General features: G+C 35.3%; 2 protein-coding genes across 6 annotated transcripts in view; one reads left to right on the forward strand and one right to left on the reverse strand.

Moving 5' to 3' along the window:
* Window positions 1-8685, forward strand: part of LOC121325412 (histone acetyltransferase KAT6B-like) — a 40487-nt gene extending 31802 nt beyond the window's left edge. For all 5 annotated transcript variants that reach the window (XM_041267865.1, XM_041267864.1, XM_041267867.1 and 2 more), the window contains exons 13-17: window positions 1099-1330; window positions 2348-2507; window positions 2923-3198; window positions 3900-4194; window positions 4785-8685. In XM_041267865.1, coding sequence (XP_041123799.1) covers window positions 1099-1330; window positions 2348-2507; window positions 2923-3198; window positions 3900-4194; window positions 4785-7270 — 3449 coding nt within the window. In that variant the 3' untranslated portion in view covers window positions 7271-8685. The remainder of the gene's footprint in view (window positions 1-1098; window positions 1331-2347; window positions 2508-2922; window positions 3199-3899; window positions 4195-4784) is intronic.
* Window positions 8418-12302, reverse strand: LOC121325414 (dual specificity phosphatase 29-like). Its single transcript, XM_041267869.1, has 4 exons — window positions 12181-12302; window positions 11589-11812; window positions 10744-10964; window positions 8418-9827 (listed from the first exon to the last, which is right to left on the reverse strand). Exons 2-4 carry the CDS (start codon window positions 11765-11767, stop codon window positions 9571-9573), a joined length of 657 nt encoding a protein of 218 aa, XP_041123803.1. The 5' UTR covers window positions 11768-11812; window positions 12181-12302; the 3' UTR covers window positions 8418-9570.
* Between the last annotated feature and the right edge of the window lie 590 nt (window positions 12303-12892).

The following is a 12892-nucleotide window of genomic DNA, read 5'->3' on the forward strand; positions in this document are numbered from 1 at the left end:
ACAGATAACCAACAGAGCAGAAATTTAGTAAAGGTATAATTTGAGCAATGACATAAATGATATCACTATATAATAGATTTAAAAAATGTTTTAATCTTGCCTTTATTAATGAGATAGTGGAAATGTATTTTTACTAGGGGTCATACTGAGTTACAGATGAGCAGTATGTAGATAACCAAATAAGTGAATTATTCTGATCTATTGTCTGTGGTAGCCAGTCCATGACAGCAGAACTATATGGCTAATTACTGAAGGCAAGGCATAATTAGTTTGTACTTTTCTATTCAATTACTTCTGGGCATTGGTACCCACCAGCTTAATTTCATTATGTAGTGCAGGTTGTTTTAAAAGACGACAAAACAATCTCAAGAGCTTTATAATAAGAGTGATTCAAAGTACTTGTAGCTAACAAAACAGTTTCGCAATTCTCCATCGTGCACATCCATTCATTATACAGGTCTCCAAGTGTGCATTTTTTAAAAATGTTTTAGAAAACATTAATTTTAAAATATCATCTCTGGTACTATTCTAGGTTAAATAAACCTCTGTTTGCAAGTCATGCTTTTAGACTGTCTTGCACTTCCTAGGTCATTTCTTATGGAGGGTTAAATTGTCCCAACCCAGATCGATTCATATTGTAACATGCTTTGACCCAGAGAACACAATCCTGGGAGTGAAATGACCAAGGAAGTAAATTTTTTTAAGAGTAAGAATTCCTTGATGGCATTACTTGCAAACAGTGGTTTCTTTAACCTAGAGTAGTCCCAGATATATCAAGTTTTATTTATTTATTTATTTTAAACTGCATATTTTGGGGCGTGTGTTTTTATTGGAAGATTTATGACTTTTATTAGTTCTAGGTATAAATACTGATGGTCCTTCTGCTCATGTTTAGGATTTTCCTGTGTGTGTTTTGCTGATATACCTGTGGCTTTCCACCTTAAAATAGTGATTTTACATCTTAGACATTTTTCTTTTAGTGAATCCTGTACTTGATTTTAAGGAAAAATATTTTTTGTTTATTTACATAAATGTTTACTGAGAGTTGGGATGAAAGCTACAATGTAGGGAACTGACTTGTATTTGTTTCATTTTTAGGCTACCACCTTTCAAGACGGGAGGGACAGGCAGGATCCCCAGAAAAGCCACTCTCTGATCTGGGCCGTCTGTCATACTTGGCGTATTGGAAAAGTGTCATATTAGAGTATTTATATTGCCACAAAGATAAAAATATCAGTATCAAGGGAATAAGTAGAGCTACTGGAATGTGTCCTCATGACATAGCAACTACTCTGCAGCAGCTCAATATGATTGACAAGCAGGATGGCAGGTGAGATTAGTGCTTTCAGTTTTCTCTTTTTATGTGAAAAGGCATTTACACTTTACCTTAAGAATATGGGCAGATGCAGGAATTAAGAATATTAGATTTTTAGCTGGATTTGTGCTATTGAAATATTTAATTCATTAATCATTGAGCTGTGTTATTTAACTGTGTTAAAATAATTATTTAAATATCTATTAAGCATAAACTTAAACTGTTTGCCATTATGCCACCATACAGACTACTATATGTATGTTTAGTGGGGATTTATTTTTTCTATAGTGTTATGAATTTGGAAGAACAAAAAATGAACCTAAAAACTAACCAGCTAATGTATTGTACCTGATATTATAGGGGTGGAAGATTTAATCAAAATACACCAAATTTCTTATGTTTTATGGTATATGTTCTCTAAGCCCTTGTTTAAAACCTATATGAATTATATAAGATCCTGTTTTGCTGAAACAGTGCCTGTCTATGTATAAATAGCTTGTTTAATCAGAATAAAAACCTTTGATAGTCAAGCTCATACCTTGACACAAAGTTCAGTATTAACGTTATCCTAGGGAAGACTTCAGGATTGCGAGAGGTGTAAGAGTTCTCATCAAGGGGCTTACATTTAGCTAAGGTCACCGCACAGTTATAAGGCTTTAACAGGATGCCAGGATTGGCATATAGTACATGCTCACCTGGATCATTTTAGAACAGGAGACTGAAACAGCTGGTTGCCTTCACTAGGGCATCAGTAGTGATACAGGAACACAGATCATGGGTGCCTTACTTTAAGGTTATGCATTGAAGTCCTTCTATGCTTAGATTTGGCGACATATCCCAAGCAGACCAGGCGTTCCCCAAACATTTTTCCAAAGATTGATTTGATGCAGACTGTTCTATGCTTTCTAAATTAGAGGATGCCCTACAGTTAAAAAATTGAATTATCTGGTGAATTGCTTTATCTGCTTAGCATCCAAGTTACTAGATATAGTCTTCAGAAGTACTAGAATATTGTCTTTAATTAATTTTTAGGTTTGTAATTATCCGAAGAGAGAAGATGATTCAAAAGCACATGGAAAAGCTGAAGGCTAATCCCCGTCTGAATGAAGTAGATGCAGAGTGCCTGCGATGGACTCCATTAGTAGTTTCTAATGCTGCTGTTTCTGAAGAGGAACGAGAAGCTGAAATGGAAGTATGTAGTCTTTATAGTCCCTAATGATGATTTTTGTTCTATTGGTCTATATGTTTTTTAGGAAGGCAACCGTGAGATGTTTGTTTATATTTAGTACACCCGCATTTTGAATGTATGGCAAGTCTGAACTGTGTTTGTTAACTTACTCAAATTGATCAGTGTCAGCAGGCATGTAATGTAGTGCAAAATGACCTGAATCAAGTCACTGCACTATTAATATTTTTAAATATTCAATTAAATGGAATCTTCTGTGGTTGCTTTTAATAACTGCTGCAATGAGACCTAAAGCTAATCAAGTTGTAGTCCTTAATCATGGTAATGTTGTTTTAAGTTAGATTAGTGCAGTTTTTTAGATTGATCATGTAAACAGTGTAATGCTTCCCTGATTTTTATCCTTTTTTTTTCTCTCCTGAAGGCTGAGCATTTAATGGAACAGGCTAGTTGTTGGGAAAATGAAGAGCAAGAGATGTATTCTCTAAAAATCAACAAAAGACAACCTTCTACGAAAATTCCTTGCAAAAATACATTCTTGCGATCTCCACAGTGCCTCTCAACAATTACAGAACGATCTGCTGATCAATCTAAAGAAGGCAGTGAGGAGGAGGATGAGGATGATAATGAATATGATGCCCAAGCAAGTTCACCACCCATACTGACAAAAGCACATTCAATGCTGAGCTTTAAAAGAAAGGTATGCATAAACTAAAGTGTTCATTGTAGGTAGGCAAATTTGAAACGGAGATATTCCATGTATGTTACACATACTATAACACTATTTTCCATGTTGGTTTCTTGTGTTTTGGTTTTGTAAACAAAGGCTATATTTTTAGAGATGCTTGCTGAAAGGTTGACTTTGTATCGATATTTGTTGCAGCTCTTGATTAGAAAGCATATGACTTGACATGCTCATTTAATGAAATTGTGTCATCTTGTGAGTGTAGGACATGTTATCCCTATGTAGTACAGTAGGCCAGACTATGATGTGGCCTACAATATATGTTAAGAAGTAAATTTTTTTTATTTGTGGGGAATAACATGGTTGTAACAGCAGTTTAATTTAAGCTTGTAATGCACCGCCCTCTTGTGTCCAAAATTAGTGCTGCTCATGTCAAACCTAGAATGACTCAAGGACTAGAAAATATCCATATTTTACTGATAAGCAGTTTTGTTTTTTCGTGACAAAGGAGGCTAGTAGTAGACACATATTAGTACTTCATAAATCTGGGTATGCTTCTGGTAACCATGAGGATAAGGTCATTTTGTAGATATTTGTTCCTCTTTTTTTTTTTTTTTTTTTTTTTTTTTTGCCTAACACACAAACATAAAGCAACAAATGTAATATTTTACAATCCCTAATGCATTCTTGCTTTTTTTTTGTTTTTTTTTCCCCAGAGACCTCCCATCCCCAGAAGAAAAAGGGGTCGTAAACGTAGGCGTATTAACAGTAGTGTTACAACAGAAACTATATCTGAAACAACCGAGGTTCTTCGTGAACCCTTTGAGAACTCTGATGAGGAATGGCCAATGCCCCTACTAGAACCTACATGCCAGAGGGATGGAGAAAATGAAGAAAAGCCAGTCAGAAAAATCTTGAAATACTGTTGTGGCAAGCAGAGGTACATTAAAGCTGAAGAAAATGACAAACATAAATACAGAAGTCAAGTTCAGGAGGAAGGGCAAAATCAAGGTATTTTTTGTTTTCTTGTTTCTTCCTTTCTTGACATTTACCCCCCTGTTTTCCCCAGAATGTTTTTGGCAAGTTTAATTTCAATTGACACCTCTTAGTTGTCAATAGTAACAGTAAAGAATAAGAGTGGATTAGCTGAATTTAACTGTTTTGATAGGATTTTCATTTATTTTCTTGTTTTCTGTCAATAATTAGTTTTTTAGTTAAATATAAAGCCGTGTTATTGTAATACCTACTGTCCCTATACTCATGTTAACTGCATTCTGTAATTTACTTATTTGTGAATGCTTTTGTCGCCAGTTCAGGAGTTCACTGTTCATTATAAGTACAGATACTTTCAGGACAAAACAGGAGAATACCGTTTTTGTTTAAGAACATTTATTTTCCCTAACATTCTTTGTATTGATATTTAGTATAAATAAATTGGCTGAATACAAAGTCGGTTACATTTATAATTAAGCATTTCCCAGCTATAATTTGTGTATCAAAAATCACTAGTATTAGCTGAAGGATGAGATACAGTTCTGCCAATATTGTAATACTGACTTTATTAACTTACTAAACCATTTTTTTTGTGTGCGTATTTGTAGGCCTGCCATCTAGTGGGGCTGTGTTAAAAAAGAATAAGGAAGACAATCCTCAACCTGTGAAGCGTAAAAAAGGTTGGCCAAAAGGAGTAAAGCGAGGTCCTCCTAAGTGGAGGCGCAAGAAGGAAAGAAAGACTGGATTCAAGCTGAATCTGTACACACCCCCTGAAACTCCTATGGAAGCCGACCATCAGGTCTTGTTAGAGGAACAGAAGGAACACCCAGAAAAAGCCTCTGCGATCACAGAGGAAGACGGTGACCTGAGTAAAGAAACTGACCTGTTGGATACTGATCTTGAAAAGTTGCTCTCTGTGTCTCAGAGTCCTGAAGAGGTGCTTTCTAAAACACAGGAAGAGAAATTTGATGTAATAGGGTCTCCTGAAGATACCAACAGTCATGATGAAGGCCAAGAAGGTCCTGATCGTGGAGGTAAGGACCAAGAAGAAACTGAGAATGTAGCTGAACAGCAGGAGGAACCTGCCCCTGCAGGGGAACATGAGGAGGAAGATGAAGATGAAGAGGAACCAGTGCATAACGAAGATCATGATGCTGATGATGAAGATGACAGCCATGTAGATTCATCAGAGCTAGAAAAGGAAGAGGCTTCTGTCTTGGTATTGAAGGAGCAGCCCGAGTGTCGGCAACCTTTTTTAGACATGAATGTTACAGCCAGTGCTGTGCAAAATGATCATAAGGATGATACTATTGTGAACTGTGGTGGAGATCTTCCAGCTGATATTGATAATGATAATGATGATGATGATGATGATAATGATATTGCTGCTGATTCTGAACATGCTGTTGATTCTGAGTGTGAAGGTGAAAATAGTCATGACCCTGACCAAAAGGAAAGTGAAGCATTGAGCCCTGTTATAAAAGATGGTCCCACTGTTTATACAGAAATTGACACTGAAACTGTGCAGGCAGTACAGGCTCTTACCCAAGAAAGTAGTGAGCAGGAAGATACTTTCCAAGACTGTGTGGAAACACAGGAAGCATGTAGGAGCTTGCAAAGTTATACACATATAGACCAAAGCCCTCAAATGACAATAATAGATGACTGCCATCAGTCGGATCATAGCAGTCCCATATCATCAGTCCATTCCCATCCCAGTCAATCGGTTCGTTCTGTGACTAGTCCAGCAGTATCGATTCTAGAAAGCAGCTATACACAAATTAGCCCTGATCAGAATGCCATTTCTGTGCCATTACAAAATATGGAAACCAGTCCAATGATGGATGTCCCTTCTGTTTCAGACCACTCACAGCAAGTTGTAGACAGTGGATTTAGTGATCTTGGCAGTATTGAGAGCACAACTGAAAACTATGAAAATCCTAGCAGCTATGATTCCACACTGGGGAGCAGTATTTGTGGAAATAATTCATCCCAAAATAGCTGCTCGTATAATAACATCTCTTCCAGTAGCCTTACTCAGAACAGCTGTGCTGTGACACAGCAAATGACAAATATTAATGGAAGCTGTAGTATGATGCAACAGAACAGCATTAACTCTCCTCAGAACTGTAGTGTTAAATCTCCACAAGGATGTGTCCTAGAAAGACCAACCAGCATCCAGCAGCAGTTGCCACAGTGTGGCTTGTCTAACAACTTTACATCACCAATGCAACTGACAGATATTTCTGAGTCCACTCCAAATATCGGAATTTATGAAAGGATGGGCCAAAGTGATTATGGTGGTTGTCATTATCCACAGCCATCTGCCACTTTTAGCCTTGCAAAACTACAGCAATTAACCAACACACTTATGGACCATCCATTGCCTTATAATCATTCAGCTTCTGTCACATCCTATGCAAACAGTGTATCTCTATCTTCACAGCTTAGTAACACAGGCCTTGTTTCTTTATCTCAGTCTCCACATTCTGTCCCTGGAGGACACCAAGCACAGGCTACAATGACACCTCCACCTAACCTTACCCCACCCCCAATGAATCTTCCTCCTCAACTACTGCAGCGTAACATGGCAGCTCCAAACATGGGACTCCCACCCTCCCAGAGACTTCAGACTTCAATGCCAGGCAAAAGTCATGTTTCAATGCGCTCTAAATCAGCTCCTTTGTCACCTCATCAGCAACAGATGTATGGAAGGGCCTCGCAGACTGTAGCCATGCAGGCACCTGCAAGGACACTAGCCATGCCTCGAATGAATATGGGTGTAAACCTAATGCCTGCGCCAGCTTACAATGTCAACTCTATGAACATGAATATGAACACTCTGAATGCTATGAATGGGTACAGGATGTCTCAACCAATGATGAACAGTGGCTACCATGGAAACCATGCGTACATGAATCAAACAGCACAGTACCCTATGCAGATGGGAATGATGGGAACTCAGCCATACCCCCAGCAGCCCATGCAGGGCCCACCACACAGCAACATGATGTACACTCCACCAGGCCACCATGGTTACATGAACACAGGCATGTCAAAACAATCTTTAAATGGATCCTTCATGAGGCGTTAAATGTACCATGTTATTTACTATTTATAAGTGCATTTCATCTCAAAATGCACAACTATGCCTAGAGCATCACTTTTTGAAAACCAGCACTTGGTGTGAATGCAAAAAAAGTCTTTGTGAAGGCATTTTTTTTTTTTTTTTTTTTTTTTAAATAGAAAGCCTTACATCATCAAATAATGATGACTTTTCTTTGTTGATTTCATATGTTATACTCCTTTGATGAATGAAGCCTAAGTTATTAAATTGTGGCAAAGAAGGCTTCAGCAGTTGGACTGCATTTGTGTGGCAGACCTATGTAATGAAGCTATTTAATGTGCCTGCTACAACTGTAAGATTTTTGGACATTACAGCCTTTTAAAGAAAACTATCCAGAAGTTCTGAGTTTGTGTTCCATTCTTCTGCCTTTATATATTTAAGTTATTGTAAAATTAATTTTATTATTTTTTTGTTTGTATTGTGGTATGGTGACACATAGCATGCTACAAAGTCTTTGTTAGTGACAGTGCATAAGATTGTACTGTACAAGTGCTGTGCTTAATAGCAAGCCATTTTTAAAATGATTGGCCTTGGATTAGGTTTCCCCAGTATGGGAGTAAGATGAAACTATATTTTTGTTATTTCTAATACTGTAAAAATGTAAAACTTAGTCCTGTTTCAGTTAAGTTTGAAATGTTTTATTGCTACATGTGTATAATTCTGTACTTTTGTAACAAAATTCTTTAAATGAGGCAGCTTTCTGTTTTATAAATGCAAACTGATTTCTGTCTAAATAATGAAGCGTATCTCAGTGTTTGTACCAGTTCAGTTCTAAATCATTTCAAAGAACATGTCCAGGATTTAAAAAAAAGAAATTTAGTCTTTAGTAAATTTAGTCTAAAGTTGCTCTTTTACAAAAATGCCTTTAACCTTACATTTTCATTCCATCTGTAGATTTTTTTATCTTTATATAAAATGTTGGAGTTATATTTTACAAAAACATAGGGCAGTAGCCTGTGAATAGACCAATCTAAGCTAGCAAATCGCATGTAAAAAGCAAATTGTATTTGTGTCTGTTTATATTGCTTTTTTGTAGCCTTTGTACCTGTACAGATTGACTGCTGGGAATGAGAAGGAAAGCTGGATATGTGTAAAAAATAGAACAGAATGAAAGTCCTGTATTTATCGGTTATCTTTTTAGTCAGTCTCTTAAAACAATACACAAAAAATACACAAAAAAAGCTGTACATTTTTAACATAAAATAAATTATGATGAGCCATTCTTGGACTTCTGTGATTAGTACTGGTTTACTTTTTTATGTTTATGAAATACAAATCTTTGTTCCATGTAATTTCTAGAAGTACAGATGAAAATATTGTTATATTCCTCTAAAAATAACTGGATTTCTTTTAAAAAAAGTAATTGTAAAACAAAACAAAAATCCATATCATTGAAAGGAAAACCTAAAACATTTGACATGTTATTGTGGATGGATTTAAGAAATATTTTGTGTAATACCAGTCTTATTTGTTTTTAAAGCATATAAAAATAACTTTATGGACCAAATAGACAAGTTAACTTTACTTAAGGTCATTCACAAAATGTTAATACAATACTGTATATACACAATCAACACAACATAAGTACTTGCATTTTAGCAATTGGAACTAAATGCATGTTGATAGCTGAACACACTATGGAATATATGAAAAGTTAATTTAACATGTCTACAGTGGTTATCGGTATGCTGATCACAAAAGCAGATATAGCATGTTGAGGGACTTATTACTGTTTATAATTTAAAAGAATGAATTTCATCACCAGGGCTGAATCACTGAACAGAGTAATTTTAGATAAGAGCATGAAAATGATATGGTCAGCATCCCTCTCTTGCCAATAAAGGTTGAAAAAAAAAAAAAAAAACTTGCTGTAATATAAGGAATGGATTGTTGAATTTCTTAAGGTAAAATATGTTTTTGCTAAAACTACTTGATATGCCAAGGTTCATAGGGAGAATTAGAGCTATGTAATTTTTAAAAAGACAGGTGTGTGTTGTTTTTTTTTTTTTTACAAAACAGTATTTTCAATTAAATTAAAAACTTAATTCCCAAAGAACAAGCAAAAGCTTCCAACCAACTACATATCTATGTGGAAACCATTATGGCTGCTACAACTTTATGCAGTGGACAGGCAAAAATGAAAAGCAATTTTTAGCAGAGACAGAAAATAACAGAACAATTATTTTGAGACAAACTGAAACATGAGCATGATTGCAGTGAAGCAATTCCTTCCTATCCTGTTCAGTCTCTTCCATGATTGTAATCTGTTAAATCTGCTGTATCTTTTCTCCATTTTGTTCACCATTTGAATTGACACCATTCTTTGCATTCGTTCTCTCTGTTAGCAGATTTATGTCAAGTTGTCTTAGCTGTTTTAAGAAGCCACGGTTGGGTAAAATGCACCTGTGCTTAATCACTTCATTAATCGCATCCACAACTGTCATGTTTTTATAAATCATTAAGTAGGCTAGAACCAGTGTGGCGGATCTGCTTCTTCCCATTGCACAATGTACCAGAAGCTTATCTAAAAAAGAAAAAAGACATTTTCAGAAAAAACATTTCCTAAATTTTACTGTTTATAAAGTATATTTATAACTTTTAGGTAAAGGATGGATACTGTACCTATCTGAAATTGCACCTCAGAGAAATTAACTGAGATCTTTGCGCTCAAGTATGAGATATATGGCTACTCAGAGGATTGTGTCAAATGCTGCCTTTTTTTTTAAAATCCTCAGTAGTAATATATTTAACACCGTCCTGTGTCTGGAACCAAAATAATATTTTGGGGAAGCCCCAGGTAGTTCTAGTAGTGTAGTTTAGTTCCAGATGGAGAACAGTTTAAAATGTGCTATAAATAGGGCAATACATCTTAATTTTAGTTTTTTGCAAACATGACCGAAGTATGACTGTTTGCATTTTAGGGCATCCAGTTCCACACCTCTAGGCCCCCATCCTCCGAATCAGATACAGACTAATGAACCCAAGGTGCTGTATCTTCTGTACTTCACAATTCACTCAATTCACATTCTGAAGTATGACATTTATTTTAAAGGATAAGCCATAAGAATATAATGTTCTATAAATGTTTGCAAACTCAATATGATTCCTTTCTATTAGTCACAGTTGATTGTTTATGGAAAGTGTATAATCTTTTAAAGACAAATCTAGTCCAGTACTTTAGAGTCCAAAGTCAATGTATATCCTTGTGTGTGTTGTGTACAGTTTAACTGGGGGGGGGTTACATGAGGATATATGATGGCATACCATATAAAGTTGTTACAACATGTATTATGTTTTATTTATTTAAGCAGTATTACATTGAAATTAAAATCCCATTTCCATTAACAGTAATGTTATATTAATACTGTACTTTATGCATTGTACTTTACCAGATTCATCTTGATTATATATAAAAAAGGATTATGCAAGATTTTACTTACTTTTTGGATTACTGAGTGCACTGTCAATGAATTGGGTAGCAGGATAAAAAAACTGGCTGAGATCAAATCGGGGAAGATCTTCTGCTTCAACTCCGTAATACTCAATAGTCATGTCGCTATAATATTCGGGACCTGTGCCAACATTCCATTTGCCATCAGCTGCATTAAGAATATGTGTCATGCCCATCTTTTCCAGATTGTATCGATCTAATGCGGTCTTCCTACAAGTAAAATGAGGACTAAAATTAGATTAGATCAATTTTCCAGGAAAGACATTGCGTGATACAGTATGTGTGATCATCATTTCCACTTTATTAAAAACTGCATGAAATGTTTAAATTATCCAATACTGTAGATCCCTATACTTGATAGTAAATGTTATTGTACATTATGTTAATGGATAAGAGAAAGGTACAATATTATATTTAGGTAACCAAATCCTGAATGCAAACTTCTTCCCATGAAGAATAAATGGAGTTCCCTTAATCTGGTCAATTTCTAATTTCTGCAGATCTGTTGGTTGTAGCTGTAATGCACTATTTTTGATAACATTTAGTAAAACAGGTCTTTAAAATAAATGTATAGGTTTGTTTCTTTAATATAAAGCATTAAGTAATCTGGATAAATGTAATCCAGCAGTGGCATTTTCTGAAAAACTAGATCAAAACAATCCAGACAAAAGTAATTTTGATTAAAAAATCCGGATCAGTTTTGATACAGATTACAAGTTTTGAAAAACCTAAGTAATTGAACGGAGAATCTCGGCTCCAGTTGAGGCTTTGTTAAATCCCACTGCTTACTGGTATTACAAATTCCAAATTGGATGGAAAAGAATTGTGACTTACTCATCGCCTATGTAAAGGTTTGGCCACACCTCGTTGACGTGTGTGAATTTTACAGGAGTATGCCAGAAAAGACGCTCCAACTCGAAGGCTCCAGGTGTTATATATTTGTCCTCTGGATCTATCTTCACTGAAGCATATGCATTTTTCTTCTTTTGAGTCTTTGGACCTTTAGAAGTCATTTTCAACTAAATATTTTTTCTTCTTCCCTGTTTTGATTGTGTTACCTGAAATTAATTATATATAATTAATATAAAACCGATCAAAGACCAAAAATATAAATAACACATTAAACCTTACTTATCTGTCACATTTGATCTATTAGCCTTTCATAAAGTTAAAATAAGATTTAATGAAGACTACAAACCCCTGTTATCTCCTTATATGTATGAAAATTCATTAATTCACACATTTTTTGTGGTTTTTTTTAATTAAACATATATATGATAAATAATATTCTTAGTAATGCAATTGTGAAAAATAGGGGGGTGGCAGTCTGTTGTCTCATTTCTATAAACATGCAAGCTTTCCTTCATAGTTGCCTTTAATAATAATAAAGCACTTTCTGCAATAAAAATGTAATATCATTCCATACCTCATTCACTTGCTGTTACCTCATTCATTAGGAAGAGCTTTGTGAAAACCTGGGAGCAGGAGAGTTGCTCAGTTACTGACGGTAAATTATATTTTTAGAGCATGATCTGCTGTGTCTGACCTTTGCTATGTTTTACACAGCCACATGTGCTAATAACATATCCCTGATCTGAAACCTTACACCTGAAGTTTGCTACTGCTCAGTGACAAGTAACTGTTGTGCATACTGCTATGGGAAGACACAACATGATACATTTCCCATTTTGGTTTGGGCATGCCAAATAACTATTAACCTATTTTAATCTCATTTGAGGATACCCTCGTGAATTAGCTGTCCAGCACTTTAACGGTATTTTCAGCAGTGGGAAAGAGTTTTTCAGGGCATTTTTTTAAAGTGGATTAAGATTGTTAACAAGAGTATTTTAACAACAATTATGTTATTCATAAAGTAAAGAAAAAAATCTCTCAACGTTTAAAACGTGGTTACAAATCTCTAATTTTAGTTTTTCAGTAATATTCAGTGGCTCTTTAAGGACATGGGCGATTGTCATGTAAAAATCTAAAGACAAAATTAAGTAATAACACAAACATGCAATGCTAAAGCTGAGCAAAACACTACACGCAAAGTGGGCTTGGGTTATTATGAAACTGCAAAAGTACTGCTAATGGCATTTTATTCTATAGTGAAAATAACACCGCTGTATATTTCTTTC

Source organism: Polyodon spathula, chromosome 13 (genome assembly GCF_017654505.1).
Source record: "Polyodon spathula isolate WHYD16114869_AA chromosome 13, ASM1765450v1, whole genome shotgun sequence".
NCBI classification, from domain to species: domain Eukaryota; kingdom Metazoa; phylum Chordata; class Actinopteri; order Acipenseriformes; family Polyodontidae; genus Polyodon; species Polyodon spathula.